The 27,110-nt window shown below is 35.4% G+C and overlaps 1 protein-coding gene across 1 annotated transcript; it reads left to right on the plus strand.

The window, feature by feature from the left end:
- The first annotated feature begins 17,150 nt into the window (after positions 1 to 17,150).
- LOC149829590 (28 kDa ribonucleoprotein, chloroplastic-like) lies at positions 17,151 to 23,564 on the plus strand. Its single transcript, XM_090016032.1, has 4 exons — positions 17,151 to 17,623; positions 22,531 to 22,632; positions 22,720 to 23,007; positions 23,158 to 23,564. The coding sequence occupies exons 1-4, from the start codon at positions 17,177 to 17,179 to the stop codon at positions 23,251 to 23,253; spliced, it is 933 nt and encodes a 310-aa protein (XP_089872158.1). The 5' UTR covers positions 17,151 to 17,176; the 3' UTR covers positions 23,254 to 23,564.
- Positions 23,565 to 27,110: the final 3,546 nt, after the last annotated feature.

The raw sequence follows: 27,110 nt of genomic DNA on the forward strand, positions 1-27,110 counted from the left end.
AGTTGTTATACATGTTTTGAACAAACAATGTCCCAACACAAGGTAACGTGCACTAGCTGCTCCTACCAGACAAGCGGAGCCCACCGTTGGCCTTTAGCTTTGATCTTGCGAGGAGATTTCCCACCAACTTGGTGACACTCAAGATCCCACCAACTTGGTGTAAAGTAGTCCCGTTAATAAGTTGTCTATCTAACCATAGTTAGTTTATAACCTACGGATAAAATTGTGTAAAATGACCACCTTAACCCCACACTCTAATGCCCCAACCCTCCCTCAGGATAAAGACAAACTAATTAGTGAACATGTACGATGAATTGTTACATAATTGAAAATTTTTTTCCTTTTCATTATCAAGTGTTGTCTCTATATGAATATGCAGTACACTATAATGGCAAATTTGAGCTTGATTTGTTAACAAATAAAATGAAGCATGTGGATGGGGATGTCAAAATTGTTTACTATAACAGTGCATTATGTGACACTGTATATGTGTTAGGGTCCGATTTACTTGGACCCGACCCGAACCAAACCCTATAGTGTCAGGGTACGGTGATAAATAAGAAGACCTGATTAATACCTGGGTCTGGACCTCAAGATCCGATTAATACATGGACCCAGGTATAGTTTATGAAATTTTATACCAGACTCAGGCCTGACCTGAGTTTTGATTACGACCAACAAATTTTCAATGTAAAAATCATAAAAAATAAAGTTTTACTGGGCGTGTGTCTTGTTCATGTAGTTTTTATGAGGTCTAGGTATGGTTTCTCTTATGCTTTGTCCGATTAGACTTGGGTCCGGACCCGATACCATACCCAAAAATCAGGGTCAGATCTGGTTTGACCTGAGTCCGAACCAAACCCAACCCCGTTGACAACCCTACTTGTATAAGAAGTTTCAATGATATGTGGTTTCAAAGAAAAGTATTGTATAAAAATTAGGTAATTGACTGAAGGAAAGGATTTTGTTAGAAGCATTAACGTTGAAGAGTTCATGGCCTTTTGTAACTGTTAAGAGCGTTTACAATGCAAGATTTTCACATCAAGGATGCCTAAAAACAACTAAAGAAAGATTTATGGGTCCTAAATGAGTATGTTTTATTGTGGCATAATGTTATATATTTTCATTCCATTGCATGTCAATTCTGAGTTAATTATAATGTAAGAACAACTTTTCAATGTAATCACAAAATATGTGGAAATATTCCTTCTTGTTTTGGTTTGTAAAGAGCTTCTCTATAGATCATGTATATAACTTGTTAAGAGGCTAGCAGGTGACTTTTGTCATGTTGAGTGTCGGATTTTGTGTGGGCCCCAAATCAAATATGATCTTAAAACACAAGCAACATGTGAAAAGATTTTTTTATCAAGTATTTATCTTAAGCATTGCAAGTAGTTAACAGGTTTTTTTTTTACATGAAAAAACCGCGCCCAAGATCAAAGACCTAGTCATGTTGGCTTTGCCTGCCGCACTTGCGATGTAAAACTCCATGGGCAAACCCCAAGTTCTTAACAAGTTTACAAGTGACTTCTTGTGTGATGTTGATAATGGGCATCTCTAGATTTAATATATTTGTTTGCTCAAGTGTCGGACCCACTATGGGCCCAACTAGGGATGCACAATGAATCGAGTCAACTCAAGCTCAGCTCATCTGGTAAATGAGATGAGCTTGAACTAAGCTTTGAAGCTCCACCGAGCTTGATCGGCCTACCAAGCTCGGTAGGCTCAATAAGGCTCAGCTCGTATTTATATTTTATACAATATAAAATATATAATATTTATAAAAATATTGCCCCACCCCTTCTTGAGCCCTGCCCCACCGTCGCTCTCTCTCGTCAGGAAATGAGTGGTGGTGGAGGGCGGCGGTTGGTCTCTCTCTATCTCTCTAGGAAACGAGAGGTGGTGTTGCCAACATCCCATCACCCCACCCTGTTGTTGATGCCTTCGCCTTGCCTTGCTCCCAAGTCCCAATGCCCTTCGCCTTGCCTTGCCCCCAAGTCTCAATGCCCTATCCAACCCAAATATTTTTCTTTGTGTTTATTTTTTATAAAACTATTTTCTAAAACCCAATTACTTTTTTTATGTGCCCCTACATTAGATAAGCAATTTTTTAGTAAGAGTAAGTTATCTGGGTTGATGGCAACACCGGGGGTGTAAACCTTATAAGTAGGAGCTTAGGTTCTCTATCAGAGATAAGGGAAAGATAAGCCCCTGCAGCAAGTCATTAAATCCCTCACTCTGCATCTTTCTCTACTTGTCAAACTGTAGCTACTCTCTCTACCTAGACCATCAGTGGTATCAGAGCCACGTTGTTTGAACGTGTTGAGCACATAGATCACCAGATCCAGGTATGTTTTTTCCTGCACACATCTCCTATGCTTTTTTAACTATGTTTAGATCCCTTATTCTGCACGTGAAACTTATAATATTTTATAGAAGCATGCTGTGTAATATTTTTTTCACGTTGTATGAATTGAATGTATGCAAATATACCCTACGTGTACGAGAATCATATACAAATATATATAGATAGCAAACACATACATGATGCATGTGAAATATGCATGACCCATAAAGCACACACATGGTTCATGCGCACATAAATGGCATGATATTATGATTGTATGAGCGATCAAATACATGCATCATTGACATGTTTAGATGCACATATACACATACACATGTATTAGAGTGCACAATCTTATAAAAATTGGTTTTTGTTTTTCATAGATGCATGCATGAATCACATGTACATGGATCATAAGAAACAGAACCTGCAGTTTTGCCACAGACATACAATATGATCAACAATGATAATAATAGAAAATAAAGAGGGGATTTGCGGTTTTTGCATATGCATGCAAAATCAGTTTGGAGTTTTGGAAAATCTCTTTTGATTGGTTTTTATCTAACCCTTTATTTTTTAGGTTGATCAAGTCCTAATTGTTTCAGATTTAGGGTTTGTAGTGAAAAAATAAAAATAAATAAATAATAATAATAATAATAAAAGAAAGAAGGGAAAGGGGTTTTGGTTTCTGTAACTGCATGCATATTCAAATATGTACATATAATAAAAAAATAAAAATTGGTTTTCAATTTTTTTGCATCGTGCTTGTTTTGTGCCACATATTTTGGGTTTTTTCTTTCTTTTTTTATCTCCTTCTTTGTCGAGATTGGGGGGAATCTGTAATGCCCCAATATCTTAACCCAAAAATTTACCAATTTTTTTTTCAACTTTAAACAAAAAAATAATATTTTTCATATGAGGAGGGGGGGGGAGAGGTTAAACGACTTTGGAGTAAGTTATAGGTGTGAATCAACAATGTAAAATCAAATATTTCATTTACAAAAACCAAATCAATCAGATAGAAAAAATAGAGTTGATATTTAACAAATACTTAGGATCAATAAACATTATAACAAAAATCCTAAGTCTAGCCCTAAATCCTTAAAAGTCCTAGTTCTTGAAACTGCCATTGTATCTCACCATCCGTTGTTCAGCATATCATTCACCTGAAATCTCTTTAAAGGGTCAAAATCATGAAAACTTGGTAGGTATATACCAATTTATGAAAATTTATAACATTAAAATTATCATGATGAAATACAGTTATTCAAAAGCAATACATGTTATACAATTCATGCAACTTATGAGTATTCCGAAGTAATATTTAAATCATGCTCATAATCATTTTGAGTTATCATGGAATGTCTTTAGTACAATTTGTGTGAGTAAAGATGCATTTGTTTCACTTATTACCATTCACTTCGGGTACGTAGGGGACCACCATCGCAAATAGCAATGATATATCGGGGCTATATTATTCTCATAATTAGTAATTTATTTGGGTGTTTGACTGAAGCGGGCGGTCAGCGACCGAGAAGAAAACTCTGCTATGGCATAATGTTCAGTATAGGATGCATCCAAGACTAGCTACATCAGTTGAGGATTTATCACCTAAAACATGTTTGATAGCCCCAATTTCCTAACCTATGAGTGACTGGAGACCATTAGAGATGTCATTGCTCCCGTAAAATTACAACTGAAGGTCACTCGAGGTTGTACCCCTTACCTTCTTCAAGGTAAGTCAAACACTGAATGGGTTATTGAGTTTGTTAAATTAAGGTTTGTTCATTATTATATTGTGCTTGCTATATCTTGGCATCCCAAGACTCATTAGCCTAAGTACCTCTTTAGGGTATGAACAAGTCTCAAGCTTTCATAACTAATTTATTATGCTAGGGTGTTTAAACCGAATGAGCATCTCACTTGTGAAAATGATAACCAATATTAATTATGTGTATATTTTTATTTCATAAACGGGAGCACCTTCCGCCTTCAACTAGATTCACAACAAACCTTGCTCCTTAGGAGCGATTATTCGTACATGCATGATAGTGCACGCCTTATAGAATGATAACACTCATTTTATGCATTTACAATTCACAAGTAAACATACGTTTAAAATCATGTTGGTACATTTTACATACAAATTTTTATTAACTATCATGCACGTGAACCATCTTACTTAAGGTCTCATTGAAAAGCATGCATGAAAACTATCATACATAAAATATCATTAAAAAGTATGCATACGAACTATCTTACATAAAATATTATTGAAAAGCATGCAGGTGAACTATCTTACATAAAATATCATTGAAAAACATGCATGTGAACTATCATAAATAAAATATCTTTAAAAAGCGTGCATGTGAGCTATCCTACATAAAATATCATTGAAAAGCATGCATGTGAACTATCATACGTAAAATATCATTGAGAAGCATACATGCAAACTATCACAAGTAAAAATATATTTGAAAAGCATGCATGCAAACTATTATAAATAAAATATTATTGAAAAGCATTCATGCGGACTATTATACGTAAAATATTATTGAAAAACATGCATACGAACTATCTTTCACGTACTTTGGTACATACATATTTTTTCAAGTCATTTTATGTATTTCTAACATGGCAAATACATATATATTTTATACTATTTTTTGTATACTTTCATATATACATGAATATTTTAATATTAAAATTCTTAGGTAAAAAGGCATAAGGTCCATACCTCATAATGAGTGTAGTTTTACGAGAAGCAAAAAAACCAAAAAAAATACCCATAAAAAATTTCCTTTTGAAATATGTGATGTGGAATGCGCTCGCTGATGGTTTGAATGCGGGCGAGTACTAGCGTGTGCCTCGATCTTTGTACCACGTGTACAAGGATGAAAACACATCCAGTTGTGACCCTCGTCATCGAACGATCTGAAACTCGTGGAAGAGGAGTGGCACGCGCGGGGTCCGTTATGCCCATGCAGGTCCAACAGTAAGCAGTGGAGGAGCCATAGGTTTCAATAATCTCCTTATGGCTGCAGTTGAAACAAAACTAAGGAATCACCGGGATGTTATTAACCTGCGGGTTACTCCACTTAGCTCGGCGAAACGATGAAGGTAAAAGGTTGATGGAAAGAAGGTGAAATTGAGATTATCATAACGAGAAAGGAGGGTGCATGTGCAAGAAATTGGTCACAGCTGCCTCACACGCGAATGGTGAAGGAAATGGCAGCATACTGTACTGACGCAGTCTGTCTTGTGATCAAATGGCCTCGTTGGTTGCTCTAGAATGCTCTCTCTGAGGTATTAAGTCTGTCAGATTCATCTCATGGAGAAGAGCGCACCCACAAGATTGCGTTAATAGATGTGACACTATTTGATCGTGGTGCTGACCGAAGTTGGCCTCCTGTACAGTATTTCTGCCGGTTGTGATCAAACTGCCTTGTTGGGGCATCTGTAGCGAACAACCTGCATATGGGATCTTTAATCTGTAAGTAGCTTCTCAAGCTCCTCACTGAGTAGAAGGCTTACACTGAATCTTGCCAACATGAGGTACAAAGTTACGTTCGAGCATTGGGCCGAAATTGACACTTTGTTAGCAGACAAAAAAGTGATTACAATTAGGCAATTGTGATCAAATGGCCCTGTTTGGGCTTCACTTGTAGTGAAACGGTCTGTAGTCCTTTCGAGGGGAAGGGTGCTTCTAATGCACCTTATGGCAGGAAGGTTGAAGTCAAAAATGATGGTTGGAAAAGATCTGACGATAAACGAAGAGTTAGTGAAAATTGACTCATCGATCAGAGCCAGTTAGAGGGTGCCAAGAAAAGAGAAGAATCATAAGGGGGTGATCCTTGTACACAGAAGAAAACGAGAGGGAGGGGAGACCGAAGGTGTCTCTGGCTCAGAGTGAGAGGGAGAGACCAAGAGAGAGAGAGTGTGTGAGAGAGAAAGAGAACATGAAATGGAATGCTAGTGGGGTATTTACATGAAATAAGTGAAGTGGGGGTAGTTGACAAGTGGTGAGCAGAGGGTGACACTTAGATGGGGGTGATATCACATGTGGATGGTGTAAGTCAACAATTGAAGGGTTTTTAAAGAGTGGGCTTTGGGTTGGATCCTATTGGAATTCAATCTAGGTTCAACCATAATCAATTCTGGTTGGATTCCTAGTTTAACTAATTAGGTTTTCACTCAGTTTTTAGAATTGGGTTCAGCTAAAAAGACTAATATGTTCTTACATATTTATTTAAATTCCAACTAAATCTCTATAAAAAAAAGTTATTTTAATTAAATAGAAATTACATCTAGTCTCTTATATAGTTGATTGAGCCTGTCAACGGAGGTTTAGATGACTATGACCCTCCTCTCAAATGCCCCCTAAACTTTTCCAAAATAATTATTTTGCCCCTAAAATTGGTTTACATGCTATAACTGATTTTGCCAAAATAAAGATCTTTCTCAGAAAATTGGTAAGAATACAATCTAATTCACGTCATGAAAATTATTAACTAAGTACCAGAATAGTCACCACATTTTCTTTTTATATATTTAAAATATTTAAAAAAATTGTGAATATTATAAGATCATTTTTTGTTGTTGTTGCAGTTACCCTAAAAGTATGGGGAGGTGCAGTTTTAACTGCATCAAAAAATCGGAGAGAGAGGATGAAACTCAGAGAGAGGATAAAAACTCAAAAATAATAAAAAATAAAACATTTTGAGTGAGAGGGGTTATCAAGATCTATGGCGAGCTTGAGAGTATTTTTTGTTGTTGTTCGATGCATGGGTGGCCGAAAGGCCGTCGCTTAGTTTTTTTCTTTTTTGTTGTTCGATGCAGCAGGTACAGAGAGTAGCGGCGTCGCCCTCATTGTTGGCCTCTGTTGCCAGCCGAAAGCCTCCCTATGTGGGAGGGCTTCCCTCGGCTGCACCACTCCCCCTCTCCTTTTTTCCCAAATCACTTTGATTCGAAAAACCCTAACCTCATATCTGTATTTTTTTTAAACAGGGTTAAGATTCTGAAAATTTCATTTTAATGGTTTGAGTTTTATGTAATTAAAAAACAAGGCTTATTTTTGCTTAATATCAATGGGAGGTCACAAATTATAAATTTTCTAAGCTGCCTGAGTTCCTGTATTTGCAAAATAGTTGTTAATGGTCTGATAATTTCTAGAAAAAGGGTTTAATTTTAAAATATTTATATTTTAGTTCATCATTATTTATATTTACTGTTTAAGGTGTAGAGGAACGTAAAATTGATGATTCAAGGTTCTAAGTTCTTATTTTTCTAAAAAGGCTGTTATAAAATTTGCTTATTGATAAAAAAAAGGAACAAGCATGTTAATTTTCACAATAGAGTTTTAAATATTCTGATTTATTATTTGACGAGGGAACTGATAAAAAATTGTGATGTAAAATTGTGATGTGTTTATTTCCTTATAGGTATATTGGACCTCAAATTCTCATATTTACTTAAAATTTGATAATATTTAGAATAATAACCAGCAAACTTTATGCTAGTTAGCTAAATGTGACAAACTCAATAGAACAAATTTTAGTACACGGAAGATGAGGATCCCACTTATATCATCCTTAGAAGGAATTAAATGTCTTAGAAAATCAAATGAAAAATTCAGGTGATAGGGATCTCGAAAAGATAAAAAGAAATGTGAAAAATACAAAAAAAAATGATAAGCTTTTTTTACTTACATGGAGGATAATCTTATTAGGTTTTTTAATACTATCCTACTGCAATAAAAATGTTTGAGGCAATATCCCTGAAATATAACATAACCTCTGAGACACATATGCTAGTTACTTCTTGAAAAATATAATTCTTGCAAAAATGAATAAAGAGGATAATTTAGTAAATCCTATGAACAATATGCTAGTTATGGCTAAAGACCTTGCAATTGTAGGCAATGTAATCCTAGATCGCATGCAGATCTCATTAATCCTTAGCAACTTACCTCCTTCCTAGAAAATGATCACCATAGCTATAAGATTGAGTTCATCTCAGATTGAATTATCCAAATTGCCCATACAATTAGCTATAGAGCGTAAACATATGAATAAAGACAAAGATAATGAATTGCTAGTTGCTAAAGATGCTCCTAATAGTAGTCATAGACCCTTTAAACACCCACAATTTAAAAGAAAATCAAATAATAAATTTGATAAATTTAATAAAAAGGATTTAATATTCTACAAGTTACATGTGTTCTATCATGAGATTAAGTGTTACAATTGAGGCAAACCTGGCTACATCAAAAGGAATTGTCATGCCTGCAAGAATAGATTCAACAACAACAACAACAACAAGGGCAATGACAGGCATAATGAGGAGAAAGATGTTATCTGCGTGATAACAGAATGCATGTTCATTGATCAGGAGCTGACTGGATGGTGGGTAGACTCAGGAGAAATAATGTATATTGCTAAGAGCAAGGAAGGGGTAGTTGAGTTGAAAGAATACAAACCTATTGAGCACTATATTTACATGGACAACTATACCTATAGTGATGCTTTAGATGTTGGGTCATATCGAATTAATGTTTTAAACACCAATATCCTATTAACTGATGTATTGTTTGTGTTGTCTATGAGGCAAAATTTGTTGTCTGTTTCAGCCCTCATAAAGAAGCATTGTAAGGTCAGGTTTAACCTTCATTAGGTCACTATTGTCAAGCATGCTCATATAAACTTTGAATGTGTATTTGATAAGGAGCGTGATTTATTTAAGCTCAACTCTGATGATATAAATAAAGCATGTTCTTCTTGTGCTTATATTGATAGTGCCTTAATTGTTGATGTAAATATTTTGCACCAAAGATTGGGACATGTTACTTTAGATAAAATGAAAAAAATGGTTAGACTCAAATTATTATCAAATTTTAATAAAAAATATTTAATAAATATGAGTCATATATAAAAAAAATGACCAAAAAAACTTTTTCCAAAAGAAGTCATTAGAACATCAAAACTATTGGAAATAGTTTATTCAGATATTTATAGACCTTTTAGAGTCTAGACTCACAAAGGAATGATATACTTCATTATTTTTATTGATGACTTCTCAAGATTTGGATATATATACTTGATATCTCATAAGTCTGAGGCATTGAATAAATTTAAAGAATATGATAAGGAAGTGAAAAGGAAACTTAGATGTAATATTAAAATTTTAAGGTCTAATCAATGTGGTGAACATACGTTGAATGAATTTAAAGAATATTGTCAAGGACATGAAATTATTCGACATAGTTTAATGCCTCAGACATCACAATAAAATGGTATCTCTGAGAGATATAATAGAACTCTCATGAACATGGTCTGGTCTATATTGTTTAATGCATCTCTGCCTAAAGTGTTTCGGGGAGAAGCTATATGTACAACTATGTATATCTTGAATAGAAATCCCTATAAGGTAATAATTCAACTCTCTAAGAACTTTGGTTTGGTAGAAAGCCCGACTTAAGCCATTTTTGAAGGTGGGGTTCTGTAGCGCATGTGAAAATCCTTGATCAATCAATAGACAAGTTGGATACCAAATCTATTAGATGTACTTTCATTGAATATCCAACTGGATCAAAAGGCTACAAGTTTTATGATCAGAGTGTCGGTCTTATTGAAAGCAAAAATGTTGACTTTTTGAAAAATCAAAATGTCAATGGTAATGCTCCCATGGATGTAGACAATGATCTTTATGATCTTATTGATATTGATGATCCTATTGAACATCTAGATAATGAATCAACTGCGGAGGATCATTTTGACCATCCAGAAGGTGATGTACCTTCATATACAACTTCTTTACCTTTGCATCATATGATAATTCATGAAAGGCCAAGAGCTCCTCCATCTTATTTAAATGATTACTGTGTATTTAGCCGAGGAGCTATGTTCCTCGGTAGATCTGGCTGAAATGATTGATAATTTAGCATATAGTGAAGCAATTATTTCACATCAATCATCAGACTGGGTAAAAGTCATGGATGAAGAAATTGAATATATTGAGAAAAACTATGTTGAAGAATTATTATATTTACCAGAGGAAAGAAAACCTATTGGGTATAAATGGGAAAGAAATACGTCTGATGAAAACATTGATAAATTTAAAGCTTAGCTAGTGTGAAAAGCTTTTTCGTAAAGGGAATGAGTTGATTATGAAGTTATATATTTTTCAGCTGCAAAGTTTGCACCTATAAGGATAATTTTGGTTATTATAGAATATTATAATCTAGATCTATATCAGATGGATGTCAAACCTGCATTGTTGAATGGTGATATAAAGAAAACCATTTTTATGGTACAACCAGAAGGCTATGTTGTTAATGGTCAAGAAGATAATGTGTATAAGTTGGAAAAATCCTTATACGGTCTTAAGAAATTACCACGTCAATGGTATTTGAAATTTCACAAATCTATATGTGATATTAGATATGGCTAATGCTCTTGACCATTGTGTGCATCTATGGAAAAGTGATAGCAAATTTGCTATTTTATCTCTTTATGTAGCTGATATACTCTTTACTAGAAATGATAATGAAATGATTGTCAGAACTAAGATGTGGTTAAGTACTCAATTTGAAATGAAAGACATGGGTGAGGCATCCTATGTTCTTGAAATAAAAATTTCTTGAGGAGTTCTCGACTTTTATGTTTAAGTCACGAGAGATATATTGACCATATACTTAAAAAGTTTAAAATATATGAATGTAAGTCAATTGAAACTCCTGTGGCTAAAGGGTCAAGTTAAGCAAGAATGATTGTCCTAGTCAAGGAGAAGAGAAATTGAATGTCCCTTATGCTCAAGTTATTGAAAGTTTCATGTATGCTATGGAATTAGCTTTGTTGTGGGTTTCGTAAACCAATATCAAAGTAATCCTGGATGGTTTCATTAGCAAGCTGTAAAAATAATATTTAGATATTTGAAATAGACTAAAAACTTAAAATTGTGTTAGCATGTAGATATTTGAGAATCAATCGGTTATTCTGATGTTAATTTTGCTGGAAGAAGGGATGACAACAAATCTACTTTAGTTTATATTTTTCTCTTTGGAGGTGGTGTTCAAGAAACAAGGTTGTTTAGTTCAGCATGCACAAGAAGCAAAATATATAGCATGTAACATGACTGTTATTTTTGTCATTTAGATAAGTTGCTTCATAAAAGATTTGAAGTTAGAGATAGCTGACAGGCTAATACAAATATACTGTGATAATCAATCTCCTATGTGCCTAATAAAAAGTTGAGCAGATAGCTCCATAAGCAAACATATAATGGTAATGTATCATTATATTTATGATATAATTTCAAATAATGACATTACAATCGATTATTTGTCAACTACTGATATGATTGTTACAAAATGTTTATTTGATGAATTATTTTCTAAACATGTTTCATGCATCAGTTTAAGATATGTCTAATAATCTAGTTATAATGGTTAAGCCAAATTAAAGTGCAACAACTCGTTACTAGATCTAAGTACAAGTGAAAAGCCCTGAATAGTGGGATGTAAATCACTACATTAATTTGTGTTCGGTAATTTCTGTTTGGCTCTTATGGCCAAGTGGGAGATGTTGGCCCATGTAAGTGGGTCATGACCATGGTGCCTCTCTGTGGGGCATATGCATTTGAGGTGAGTAGGGATCACTCACCCCAAATGCATGGATATGATAACTTTACAGTTATCTCTATCCAACCCGAATATTTTTCTTTGGGTTTATCTTTATAAAACTGTTTTCTAAAACCCATTCATGTTTTTGGATATGACCCTACATTGGATAAGCATTTTTCTAGTGGGAGTTGGTTATCTGGGCTGATGGCAACACTAGGGGTATAAACCTTATAAGTGGAGCCTAGGGTATCTATCAAAGATAAGGCATGACATATATGAAAGATGCCCCTTGAAGCAAGCCATCAAATCTCACTCTCTTTGTATCTCTCTATCTGTCAAACTGCAGTTAGGGCTGCACAATGAGCAGAGCTAGCTTGTTAATGGGCTTCACTCGTTTAAACCCGACTCGGGCTCATCCGAGTAATTAAATGGGCCAAGTTTGATCAAGCATTTGAGCTTGATTAAGCTCAGCTAATAGAGATTTATGGGGACTACTTTTAGGATATGTAATATTTTTGTTGACTATTATTCATAAAACTTGCCTTTATCTAAGTGGGTAACGTGTTTGTCTTGCATGTGTGATGTCTTGAGTTCAAATCTTGCCTTGTGCACAATAAATTTTCTTTTTTCTTAAATGTAAGTTAGTGCAGCTTGAGCCAAGCTGAGCCAAGCCCGAGCTTGAACTCAAGTCGAGTTTGTACACAACCTTTGAAGCTCGGTTAGATTCACACTAAGCTTTTTAAGCCTAATCTCGGCTCGAGACTGGCTCGTGTGCACCCGTAACCGCAACAACTACTCTCTCTACCTGGGCCGTCAGGATGTGTCGTGGGTGAATGGTTTGCCTAATACAAAAAGAATTTTTGATAAAAAAAATTCCTCCATTCCCGATAACATACCTATGATTTTTTGGTAATTATTAAATAATTAAAATATGTATTTTATGATTTAATTTGGTGAAATTAGAATTGTATTGAGTGCCAATTCGAGTTTAAATTATACACTAATTTGAATCTTAGTTGAAATTGAAAATTATATCGAATTTGAATTTTTAATTAATTAAGAGTGAATTTGCATTTACAATTTAATTTAATAAAAGTATGGATTTTTAATTTGGACTTAGATTTTAGTAATTGAGTATGGATATGGGTTTACTTAAATTGATTTGGATCTCAATTGGATTTATAATCCAAAATAGAAATCCATAAAAAATTTAAATAAGAAATTTAATGAAATAAAAAATTAGAAATTAAGTAGATTTAATTGAACAAGAGTCCAATATGGTAGGACATCCTCCTATGTGGGCCCATCCTACTTGGCAATCCTCTAATTTAATAATTCTGAATTTTTTTGAAACAAAAGTCAATAAATATCACTAAGTTTCCTAAATTAAAATATATGCTAATAAACAATGGAATTAGTGAAGAAGAATATTTTGATTTAATTAAATAGTAAAGAGAAATCCCTAGGGTGGGATGTTCCTCCGTAGTGGGCCTCTCTTAGATGGCTGGAGCCTCTATTATGAGGCAAGCCAAAGAAAAATCAAAACCTACTAAAAATTTCCAAAGAGGACCCCAAACTAGATATTTTAAATTTTTTCTAAATACCTTAAGAGCCAAATAAACTTAGGAATTTTAGTGATTGTCAAAAAAGGAAGCAAAGGGCTAGAAATTGGGTGTTGAAAGGGAAATTAAGGTTTTCTTAATGGGATTTGGAAATCCCAAATCTAATATAAAAGTTGTCTATATGCCCCTTCCCCTTCTATTTTCTTTCTTTCTCTCTCTTTCACTCTCTCTCCTAATTTTGGTTGCCTCTTTTCTCCCTCTTGTTTCTCCTTCATTCTCAAGTGATGGAGAACTCCATTGGTGTTGGAGGTGCTATTGCTAGGAGGAAGAGGACTAGCAAGTTGATCCATCCCACTCGGCCAATTCCTGAATTCAGTTTCGACTATTCGAGGTAGGGGTACTTTAGCTCATGCGTGTGTGCATAGGACCAATATGCATGTGCATATTGTAGGGCCTCCAAATTATGATACACATATTTGTATCAGTCCTTAATATCCTTAAGATTGATTTGATATGGGTCATGTAAGAAATAGATTCTCCAAAACTATTTTTTGGTAAAATCGTGTTTTTGTAGAAAACATGTTCTTTTGAAAAACATTTTTGGAGGTTATGGAGATTATGTGGTTATGGGTTTTACATATGGTAATATTCAGGGTATATAAGTCCAACTGAGGTATTTGGATTGATCACATAAGGACTCTAGTGTTACGGGACTCAAAAACCAAATTTGGATAAATCAGTTTTTGAGAAAACCCTATACCTATTTTTTTTTCTTAGGTCAATATATGATTTTGAAAGCACATGAAGTATGGATTTAATAGAGATATGTTTATACACATATAAACCTCGGATTCATGATGAATCTGAGATTTTATATGTAGGTGTAGCATGTGATTAAAAAAAAAGTGGTCTTTATGAAAAATGTCTAGGTAATATCGGTTAGTTAGCAATTGAATTACATCTTTGATTTCAGCATGCTTAACTATGTATTTAGAGAATGTTAGAATGATGGTAACAACATGATTAGGCCTCATAATTCGTTTAGTGGTTTTTCGATATGCTTTCGCAAATCAAATGCTTTTATAATTAATTATGCTAAAAACATGTGAAATTGTGCATTATTTATGATAATTGTTTAATTTTACTTAATTTAGCGTAAAGTAATAGATGATAATGAATAGTATATGCACCATGTTTAGGTCTCTAATCCATGATTGTATTATGTTGTATTATTTTTGGCATAATAAAAATAAATTTTAATTTGCTTAAACTAAAGATCAATTATAAAACTGGACTTGAAACTCCCAAACCATGAACTCAATGGCCATCAAAATTTTTTGGAGGTCTTTTATACACGTAAAAGGTATTCCAAAAAAAATGGGACATGGGGGTGGCATGGTTTGAAAGGAAAGCTTGCCAAAAAATGAGACAAAAAATCTGCTCGATTTGTGAGATTGTTTGACATGTTGTAGTGTCTAATTTTTATCTCCCAAAATATAAGTGATCTAGGGACAAGATTTCTACACATGTCAGACCACATGTGGTATAACAAAAGATAAAAATCTTGGAATTTTTCTTATTTCCAATGAGCATCATAAAATTCTGAAAGTTCGATAAAAATTTGGATTTTTTATAAACTGGTTATGTTAATTTTTTTGAATAGGGTCAGATTCTGGAATTTTAATTAATTATTGGTAATAAATATTGACACAAGGTTTTTAGTGTCTAAAAGCTAACATGTAAAAATCTCCAATAAAAAAATGAGATTTTATTTTTGTTTGTAAAATTTATAGTGACTGAGCATTTATGACAAACCTGCGCCAAAAATCGAATCTATTGCGTATAGTTTAGAAAAAAATAGATTTTGGTATTTGGTTTGTAATTTTCAATTTGCAATGAATTTTAATGTGTGGTTTGCATGGTTTGAAAGTTGACATATGTGGGTACCTATGATAAAAATTTGAGACCCGAACTTAGATTGTACGTAGGTGGGTGACTGCTGTAACAATAGCATAATTTTTGCAGACCCGTATTAGGGAACTGGCCGGTTTATGTGATTCAAAAAGTAAGCATTTGGTAATGTTACAATAAATGTCATGATGACATGATGATAGGTGAACTGCTAATAAATGATGTACATGCATGCAAATGAATAGAATGTATGAATGTTAGTGCATCCTATTAAATTATGTTAATGCATGCTATTGAATTTGGTTAATGCATGTTATTGAATATTGTCAATACATGTTGTGAATGATGTCAATGCTTGAAAATGAAATATGAATGTGAATGTAAATAGATTATGCTTATGCATAATATTCATGTATGCTTGGTATGTAAATTGTTAATGCACTGGAATCATGCATGATTGTGCCCAATTTGGAGGCATGTAACCTCAAAATAAGTTAATTGTATTTATGCATGAATGATGATTGAATTAATGAAATAAGAATTAAATGCATGTATTAATTTTATTGGTGTTTACAATGAGAGGTTAAGTGGTGCTTTCAGCTCCGTAAAAAGTTTATTTAAAAGCACGGAATGTTGCTTCTCCCCCACTATAGAGATAGGAAATTTGACCTCCACTACAGTCATAGGGTGGTAGACATATAACTCATGAGTGAAGTTTAATATATCAGGTTAGAGGTATTAGGAGCTATCTCTCGATGATGGTCATCCCTCACCCAGCATTGGTGAATGGTGTATGGTCAGGGTTAAGCTATAAATTATTTAAATATATTCCTCCTGAGTCATTGCCCTGACCCAGGACATGGATCCGTGTTAGAATCCACAGATATTGAATATCGAAACAATAATTAATTGTGCATTAGTTTAGGCATTTTGTCTATCACTTAAGAAAGAAAACTTAAATAAAAAGGTTAAAGTCACTTATGTATGAAGGAGACTTTTGATTTATCCTGGTAAGTACATGCATTATTTAACTGTTTATGCATAGTTGTGAAATTTGTATCTGAATCAATTGTAACATGCACTTATATTTAATAGCATGTCCTAAAAGAGAGAACTGCTTAAGTGTTTCAAATTTAGATCATATTCTGATAAATGCTTATTTGTTGTATATATACAAAAAAATGCATGTCTCATGTATATTTGGTTTTATTCATGTGTACTGACCTTTAGTATTTCTTATTGAAACTTGATGAGTCTGACCCCAATATTTTACACATGTAGGTACCGATTGAAAAGCCTTACAATAATGAGATGTTGTGGTGGTGATGTCGAGAATCAATCATTTTTCTTTTTTGAGATTATTTTAGAAAAATAATTATTTTTATTTTGAATTTGAGATACTATGATTTAATTGTTAATTTATTAAATTTGAATTAAATTTACATAATAAATATATTTCATATTTTAATTCACGATTGAACAATATGGAACCCGCTCATAATGTTTAACCATAAATTTTAGAGCTTTATACACCGAAGGTGGTAAAAGCCTTTTCTTACAATTTTTTTTTTAAATCTAAAAAGTTGTCAATTTTTCTTTCCTACTTTCATTTTTCCAACCATGTTCCTACCATTTTCTTGCTTCCAAACGTGCCCTTTGTTATAAAAAAAAATCGTAGCCAACGCTGCTTTATATCCATTCATTTTTCCTGCCCCGGCATCGGCTCTGGACTGCAGAATGCGGCCCTCCATGTCCATGGCATCATCCTCTTGCTTCTCCTCCTTTACTCCCATCCCCACAACCAGCAAAACCCACTCTCTCAACCCCTTCTCATCTGGTGGTTACCTTCGATTCCCTCCTTCCTGTTCCACCTCTCTCCCGCCGACCATCTTCTCATCCTACGGCCCGCGGCCCGCCTCTCCTCTCTCCCTGTACTTCAATTTCCTCCCCAGCTATACCACTAAGAGGGTGTCCAGAATTCTTGCCGTGGTCGAAGAAAAATCGACGGTGGAGACGCCGGTGCCCGATGAATCGACGGCAGAGGCCAAGGAGGATGCCTCGTCAAAAGAATCTGAAGTGGGTGTTCGAGCGTGTGTGCTCTACGTCTGCAATCTCCCTGGAAGTACCGACGTTGGTGAACTCTTGCAAGTGTTCAAGCCGTATGGGTCGGTTTTATCGATAGAGGTATGTGGGTGTTTCCTTTTTTTTCCCCCTTCTTTTTGCTTTGTAAAGAGGCTTGCCTCCCTATTCTGACCGTTAAAACGCGTCTTGGTAGACGATTTCCTAGGGATTCTCTTCTTAACATTTATACGGTGAATCTCATGAGTTCATATATACTTGAAAAGGATTTCTTTTAAAAAGATAAAGGGTTTTGTTTAGGATTCTTCGTTAGGTTGAGTTCATTACCAATTGAAAAATGTATTAGGCCTCTACATTGAGTTGTTTTGCTGTCTTCGTATCGTTTCTGTCAAATGTGTAATCGGTGACAAGGATTGGCGAATAAAGATGACACAGAACAGGACTGGGTTTCCGGAAGGCTTCACTCGTTTCTCTTGTTTTTTTATTCTTATCTGACTATTTTTTTTTATAATGGATGTTGATAGTGAAATGCGATTTTGGATGAATTAGATGATATCAAACAGATTAATCTTTGTCACAGTTTTTATTAGTTCACATGAAGAGGATGCTAGTTTTCATCGTGAAATGGTTCTGTGTTCGTGTGATGACTATCTTCAGGCTTCGCCTTTGTCATTTAAACTGTTTAGTGAGATTTGGAACACCTGTAAGCCGGCAATGTGGTGATATATCTCTGCCAGAGGGGAAATTGAAGTGATCTGATGGGTTAAGGAGAGAATTATGCTCATTTGAAAAATCAGATTTCAAAGAATTAACCGGATGGATGTGTTAGATGCACCAGTGCAACTGTTGATCGGGATTGAAGTGCAGTTGCAATGCCTCCTCTTTTGGTGAGAGCTTTCTTTTGGAGAACTCTATTTTAGAAAAGTTTCATAATTGTCGGAAAACTAAGAAAAGAAGTGTTTTGAAATCTCACGATGAAATTTATGTCATGAGACTTTCAATGTCTGAAAAGAGAAGCAATTTCTTTTGAGAGATTAATGTTGATGTAATTCAAGTTGAAGAACAATTCTGAATGATTATATAATATGCTTCTAGGTTTAGTGTAAAAATTAGATTGTTTTGAGTTCTTATTTTTTTATAAACTCATGTCTTTTACATTAGTATAATTAAAGATATGTATGAAGAAAGGTGTTTCTCTCAAGTACATTAGTATAATTAAAGATATGTATGAAGGAGTAGTAACCAATGTCCGCACTTGTGGAGGGGTGACAACCAATTTTCCGATAACGGTTGGGTTACATCAAGGATCTGCTTTAAGCCCTTTCCTATTTGCGATAGTGATGGATGAGCTTACGAGATCAATTCAAGAAAATGTACCGTGGTGTATGTTGTTTGCTGATGATATTGTTTTGATTGATGAGTCTAGAGCTGGGGTTAATGCTAAGTTAGAATTATGGAGACAGACATTGGAAGCTAGAGGTTTTAAGTTGAGTAAGAGTAAGACTGAATATATGGAATGTCGGTTTAGTAAGCAACGAAGTAGTGATGGGAGTGTAGTGAAGCTTGGTGAGCAAGATATACCGGTGAATGATTATTTCAAATATTTGGGATCCATCATTCAAATGTATGGAGAAATTGATGGAGATGTAAATCATAGGATAAAGGTTGGGTGGATGAAATGGAAAAGTGCTACTGGAGTGCTGTGCGATCGTAGAATGCCATTGCGGTTGAAGGGAAAGTTTTATAGGACGACTATTAGACCCGCTTTACTATATGGTACGGAATGTTGGGCTGCCAAGAGACATCATATTCAAAAAATGAGTGTAGCTGAGATGCGGATGCTTAGATGGATGTGTGGAAATACAATAAAAGATAAGATTCGGAACGAAGAGATACGTAAGAAGGTAGGTGTTGCACCCATTGAAAATAAGATGCGAGAGAATCGTTTACGGTGGTTTGGACATATTCGGCGAAGGCCTAATGATGCTCCAGTTAGAAGGTTGGAGAAATGGGAAAATATATTAGTTAAAAGAGGTCGGGGTAGGCCTAGGAAGACTTGGATGGAGATGATAGGAAAGGATATGAATGCTTTGAACCTCACCGAGGACATGGCGTTGGATAGAAATGATTGGAGGAAAAGGATTCATGTGGAAGACCCAAAATGAATTTCTTTTTTGGTTCATATCGCTGACCCCAATTGTTTTGGGATGAAGGCGTAGTTGTTGTTGTTGTTGTAACATGTCTTTTACATGTTTAAATAACTAGAATATTGTTTAGTCCAGTTAAGATTTTTTAGGAGCTCCTTCATTAATGGTTAAGGCTTTTAAAAGTTGTTTAAGTGAGTAGCTTCTTAATTTGGTTAGCCGTAATTAAAAACTTGCTATACTAGTTTAGGTAAGATAGTTTATTTTTATTAGAAATAGTTAAAAAGGTTTCCTTATTAGAATAAAATTATATGGATGAGTTGTTAATTTTGAGCAGGCTACTATGCCCTGATGAGTTATGGAGTCTGATTCAGAATTTTTGCCCTTTCTGAAGAGGGGGGGGGGGGGGGGGGGCTCCCCCCAACGCGGGTGGGGGTCAGGGGGGGCCGCCCCTGGCGGGGGTCTTAGTGGGGCACCACCCCCCAGAAGAATTTTTTTCTTGGGCTTATGTTTGAGACCCGGTTTCTTATGGATCTGACCCGACTTGTTTAGGTTTAGGGCTGTCGCCCTTGCCTTGTATAAATTCTTTCTTTTCTTTCTCTCTTGTAACTGTCGAAAAAAAGAAATAAATTTTTTTCCTTTGGGCGGCCGTGGTTCTTTTTACTCCCTCTCGGATTTGAGGGGAGGTTTTTCCACGTAAATCTGTGTGTTCTTGTTGTGTTTGGTTTGATCGTCCTTGTTTATTGTTTCCTTCGGTTGTTCTTGCTCGCGATTTTCGTAACATGCCCCCCCTGCTATTTGGAAAAAGGATGTTAGTTTTTGGTTTTTATTGACACACACTCAGCCAGAGGCATTGGCAGAAACGTTGACGTTTTAATTCCATCAAGGCTACTACAGAAATAGAACTTTGTTAAGTTGCCTTAGTGTTGACCACCAATAGGAAAATATTTCATTCAAAATATTTTGGTGATACCAGTCAAAATGTGTTCAAAAGATATGTTTCCATTTTAAATATGTGGTGTTTCCGATGCAGAATTAGGGCCTGTTGGACATGTGGTTTTGGAAGGAATTAATGGGAATAATTTCTAAGGAATATGGGGGAAATGCATACTGAAGGAACTGGAAGAAATCCATTATCGGGACTTGTTTTTGAAGCCCATCAGCTCTTTCAAGAAGTTCTTCTGTCATGCAGAAGAAAGATGTACATTTTTAAACTTCAGAATAATAAAACAATAACGATTAAGAGCAACCAGTTGATGAAGATGAAGAGGTACTTCTTGTTCCATATTTCCCTTGCACCAAATACTAACACCACTTGCAAGGTTTGTATGTGCACTGGTGGAGGACCAAAGCAAATACCTTTTGAATTCTAACATGCAGGCGTGTAGAACTTTACCACTTTTCTCAAGTTATTGCTTTACACCCTTTCCTTGCAGTATTTGAAAGTAGAAGGCAATAACACCAATGACAATGCTTGTGAAGCTCTAGTTGTGACTACATCAGGTTTGGATAACCTCCAGTGGTTGTTAGAGTAATTGATGGAATTTGTGTTGAGGTTGCACATCTGTATCGTAGTGTGAAAGTAGAAGGCAATAACACCAATGACAATGCTTGTGAAGCTCTAGTTGTGACTACAGCAGGTTTGGATAGCCTCCAGTGGTTGTTACTTGTTAGACTAATTGATGGAATTTGTGTTGAGGCTGCACATCTGTATCGTAAATATTACAGAACTGCACTCATTGAAAGGACCTGTGGTCATGCACCTTCACTGTAGCATAAGTTTCTGATATGTGATGGTGATTCAAGTCATAAAGAACTTAGGGAGTTGATCATTGGTGTATGCCAAGCCATCCATGATTAAGTTTAGGACTAGTTTTGCTCAAGTGGAGTCTGGTGCAGAGTTACCAGTCGGGGAAGCGGGAAGCGAGGCACTTTCAAAAATTTAGGAAGCGGGAAGCGTGGGATGACTTAGAAGAAAATTATGTGTCTCGGAAGCGAACCGGAAGCGACCTAGGAAGCGAACCAGAAGCGGGGGGGAAGCAAAAAAAATTTAAAAAAATGGGGAAGCGTGATTCCCAAAAATGGGAAGCGCGCTTCCCAAAAAATGCTTCCTTGCATGTTTCAAAAGCGCGCTTCCCCATGCACTTAGGCGCTTCCGGTAACTCTGGTCTGGTGTAGCATGAGTCAGAGAACTAGAGCAATACTTATTAGAGGGTATAGTTTACCGTTAGCTTATACTTTATAAAGAAGAATGGTTTTTACTTTTGGTAACATTAATATTTTACATATCTAAATAAATTGAACTTTTTCTGGTTTTAGTTGATTAAGAAATTTTGAGAGTTCTCTTAATTTACAGTTAGGGCTTCTGTTAGTTTCTTAATTGAAAGCTTGCTATACTAGTTTAGCAGGTTAGTTTATTGGAATTAGGATAAATTTCTTGTTTAGTTAAAAAGGTTTCTCGATTAAACTGAGAACATTAGGTCATGGTTTTAGCTAAAATGAAACTTAATTATTGGGTAAATTATTTTTCCCTTCTTTTTGTGGATTTACAGTCTTCTTGGTAGATCTAAGAAACCTCTTTTCCTTGGTCAAACATATTTTGAGATTTCTTCTTCTGCTTAATGCTACTTCAAGGTTCAAAATGCATATTTCTCATGATTGTATCCAGTTTATTTGGTTCGTTGGTCTTTGGTAATATTCCAAAGCATTTATCTGCTTCATCCAATTATCCCAAACATTAATTTTTTGGAGAGTGAAGTTCAATGCTTCTTCAAGTCATTCCAGTTTACAATAATACCTTATTAGGTTTGAACTTTTAATGCTTAAAATTTGATAGAAATGATGTGTTTGAGGCATTCACCATTGCAGGTTTCTCGGAACACTGAGACTGGGAAAAGTCGAGGATGCGGTTATGTTACAATGGGTTCTCGAGATGAAGCTAGAGCTGCACTTTCTGCGTTGGATAAATCTGTAAGACACAAAATAGGGACCTTGGAATGTACTTTAGCTGGTATTTCCTTTTTTTTTAAGATTTTTTTTCCTATGATACTCTTTTAGGATCTTGGTGGGCGTGAATTGTGCGTGAGATATGCACCTAATACAGTTTCCAGGAAAAAAGAAGCTCCCAACAAAAAATTAATCTTTGAGAGCCCTCATAAAGTGTATGTTGGCAATCTTGCATGGTCTGTGAAACCTGAGGACTTGAAGGAGCACTTTAGTCAATATGGAACTGTAGTTAGTTCAAGAGTACTGTATGATCGCAAATTGGGAAGGAATCGTGTCTATGGGTTTTTGTCTTTTTCCTCAGCTGCAGAGCTTGAGGCTGCAAAAGCTTCAGATGGAGTGGTAATGTATTTCATGGTTATGGTTTGAAGCTAATAGATATGCTGAGCTTTTTCTAACATCAAGTTTGAAAATTTTCCTTTTTTCATGCAGCGTTTTAGTTCCATCTGGGTCAATATATTTGCTCATTTAATTATTTCATGTACTCTGCAGGAATTTATTGGTCGTACGATGTTAGTTAGAGGAATCATCTCAAAAGGTGAGCCCCAAGCAGCTGCCACAGTTCTGGATGAACCTTTTGCTGAGTGAAACATCTAAAATCCAGAGAGTTGTGGGGTTTTTTATTCCCCTCTTGCATCTTGTCTCAATGGAGGTAGACAGGTACCTAATTGTATAGTATTGTGCGAGTTATCAAATATTTTGGATAAGTCAATTTTTGAAATTTATTTTATTAAACATTGTGATATTTAATGAATAGAGCATGCATGATGTACGGCATAACTAGTTTGAAGGCTAGTGGTTCCACAACCATTATTGGATTTTGCTTTGGTTGTTTGATAGTGGATGGTCATCTTCATTGATTAATGTGAAGTACACAGTAATGCAGTTTAAAAAAGGACATTTTTTTCTACATGTTGAACAATCGGTTTATATGATGACTGTTGTACCCAAGTTCAGCATTTAACAATGGTTTGTCTTCTCAATTGTCAAGAAATGAAGTACTATGTGTTTCTTAGGGTTCGTTTGCATGTTGACGAAGGATGCTCCGCCCCTCAATCCGTGCAGAGAGTCCTTCCACGGTAAATGAATCAGACCCGCACCTAGAAATGGGAAACATTGCCGCAGTAAAGGGGGGTGATTCCATTGATTTTGGTCCCCACTTTCCTAGTGGAAAATGGGTGCCTTGTTTGCATGCACCTGTGGGCTCCACAAAAAAGGTGTGGGGTTTTGCGCCATTTTGCAGAAAACCCCTCTTTTCCGTGACATGCAATCGGGCCCTTAGGATATGTTTGATATCTTGTTCAGGATTAGACGGAATGATAAAAAAAGATGAAACAGATCATTGAATTTGTTCGTTCCCTAACAACTGTTCCAAGTTCAACATTTGTTTGAACCATACCCAGATGCTATGTTGCAAAAATTTGTTGTTTGATGAAGATATGAGGACAACTTGGACAGTCATGGATAATGGGTCGAATTACTTCATTTTGGATTGTATAACTCGATCCGTCCACCATTTTTACATGTTTTAACAAGTTTATTATAATTTTTTGCTCGGATATAGATCCAATTACTCGAAATTACGTTTAAAATCATGAATTTTTGCCCGAATATGAATTTTTGTTCCAAATATGAATCTCAAGATGGATTTTTGCCCCGAATATAATTTTTTGCCCTTTATATGGATCTCAAATTAGATTTTTGCCCCAAATATGAATTTTTGCCCTGAAAACTTAAGGTTTTTGCCTTCTTCCTCTTTTGGATCATGATCCGAGAGAGAACAACCCAAATCCGAGTGAGACCCCACCCAAGTCGGTCAACACAAAGACATCATTGTAAAAGAACTAAAACAAAATAGATTAATGTCAGTTTTTAACCCCCATTCAAACATGAGACCTTTTGATTATCATGGTGAAAAAAGAAAAATGAAAATCTTGAAAAACAAACCAGTTGTATTCTAGAAATGACAATTGCAGACCTTTTGATCACAGTAGGCCACACTTGGCCAATTTACAATACAATTACAAACTCAAAAACAAATTATCGGACACTTTACAAACTTAGCAACAAATAAAAAATATAGGACCCATACTTATTCTGAACTCGACTTTGACACAACAAAAGTACATAAAAAACAAGAAATCTCTTGGCACAAATTTGTACACAGGAGTCTGTACTAAAGATATCACACTAACCAAAAACAGTCAAAATGCACAATCCAATCCTTATTTGCACACACACAAAGTATGCCGAAAAATATAACTATGTTCTGTTCTGTTCCAATACTGGATAGTTTATCAAAAATCACGCAAATGAGAGTTGCAAAATGGCAAAAAAAATTCCCCAACAACCTGGTCCAAACACAAAGTTACGGGACTATGATAATTTTCATGATCAGATAAATGTCAAAAATAAGAATATGCCTTCATGTGCCAGCAACATAAATATTTTCTGTCAAAGCTTGTGCATCCATGTACTCTAAATAAATCCAAAAAAAGCTGTGTATATGCAAAATATCCCTTCATGTGTTTGCCCCCACATAGATTGATGCATACAAACCCCACATAGACTAATCCAGAATCCTCATGTGAATGTACAATGTGAACTGACTCAAATACGAGTCTAACTCAAATACGAGTCCCTTGACTCCTCTATGAATTATTTTGATCTTGAAAACAGCTTGTGCACTGCAATAAATAAAGAACAAATGACACAATGTAGCATGCTTTCCTAAACCAACTGCATGTCCATTTAGGTCAGTTTGCGATTCAGACTTGGACATCTCTTTCTTCCTTTTCTGCTTCTAGAGTTTTCTTAACACATGACTCAAAGTAAATCAACTGATTCAATACCACATGACTTACAACAAAAAGGAATCTGTTTTGTAACTTGAACAACAGATATTGAATTATGGCCATTTGAACTCATGCTTTCAACATGATTTCCATTATCACCTCCATTATGAGCCTTTTTCACAATTTCAGCAGCTAAAATCTCAGGTCCCTGATGAAAGAAATATATAGCAGTGATGGCTTTTTTTGCAGCTGCATACCAGATGTGTTCTGGTAGCCCAAAACCATTAACTAGATTCTGCAAAACCCCAAAGGCCCTGCCGCCACTAGACAGTATTTTTTGCTTATCCTCTTCAGACAATCTTTGCAGTGCAATGCACACAGTTCTTGCAAGCAAAGGATCCTCCTTTGCCCAGCGTCCAAAGCCAATATCTATGATTTCCTGCAAGTGAAAACCAAGGATCTTTTTTGATGATTTTGCAACCATGCAGAGGACAGATAGTGCTCCTCGACATTGTTCTGCAGTTACCCTACTGACATTAAAGCTAAAGAAATCCCACAGAGCAGATATATGAGAAACAAAAGAAACTAGCATTTAGTATGTCTATTAGACCACCAAACATGGCATGAATGAAATGCTTCCAGCATAAAAATCAACATAAAAAATGCACACTGATTTCATATAGTATTCATCACACAACTTTCCTATAGAACAAATAAAAAGGCCCAAAAGAAAACTGTCATAAATAAAAGGACAATGACTTGATCAATCATTGAGCAAATTCTTTTACTTTATATATACACAGACACACAGTAGAATATGAGAGATAGAAATATAAGGATTTCCAAAAAAAAATTTGGTAATTAACATGATAAATTGATTATGAGCTGTTGATATTAAAGCCTTAAAAAAACTAAATTATGCATATGTTTATATTTTTCTCCTTTGAATATCACTTGTAAGGAAAGATCAATGAAAAATAGCAACAAAATCATCCACGCTACATTACAGCCAATCTTCCGAATGTATTGATGAAATTTACACCAAATTTGCATGCCATCTCCTGTACACTGCCAGTAAGATGCACAAAACCATGATGCACAGATGTGTATGCACAAACCCAAAAATTGAAACCCTAAAGAACGCACCCCCCGCCCCCCCCACCCACCAAAAAAATATATATATTCTTCATGGATAAATGTTTACTCCATGGCAAAAATTTAAGTTATATAACAAATAAAACTCGAATAATGGAAACCCCATCAATCCGAGATGTTTGATAGCAAAAATCCACACTCACATATGCGTTCGATGTTACAGCATGTGCTTTTGCCAGTCAGAGATGAGGGACGACTGTGAGGAAGGTGAAGGGGACGAGGTCGCGACTGTGAGGAAGGCGAACGGGATGAGGCCGCGACTGCGAGGTAGGAGAAGGGGATGATTTCGAGGGGTGACTGGTGAAGTCTGCTCACCGAAGAGAAAATGGGAAAGCAAACCGACGAGAGAGAGAGAGAGAGCCCGTCAATGCATTTTTTTTCGTCCCCTGCATTTTTGTTCTTTTTTTAACGAGGGGGAGGTGGATCAAAAATTCCATACGATTATGGACACGGTGGACTCGCGGAATGCCGTTCGTCGCTTCCAAAGTTTGTCTG

Source organism: Nuphar pumila, chromosome 8 (assembly GCF_984573655.1).
Source record: "Nuphar pumila chromosome 8, dmNupPumi1.hap1.1, whole genome shotgun sequence".
Taxonomy (NCBI): domain Eukaryota; kingdom Viridiplantae; phylum Streptophyta; class Magnoliopsida; order Nymphaeales; family Nymphaeaceae; genus Nuphar; species Nuphar pumila.

Bases quoted from the DNA above. Each gene is read 5' to 3' on its own strand.
- LOC149829590 (XM_090016032.1), top strand. From the start codon at position 17,177: ATGCGGCCCTCCATGTCCATGGCATCATCCTCTTGCTTCTCCTCCTTT. The intron at 17,624-22,530 runs GTATGTGGGTGT...TCACCATTGCAG, and splicing joins GGTCGGTTTTATCGATAGAG to GTTTCTCGGAACACTGAGAC. The intron at 23,008-23,157 runs GTAATGTATTTC...TGTACTCTGCAG, and splicing joins CAAAAGCTTCAGATGGAGTG to GAATTTATTGGTCGTACGAT.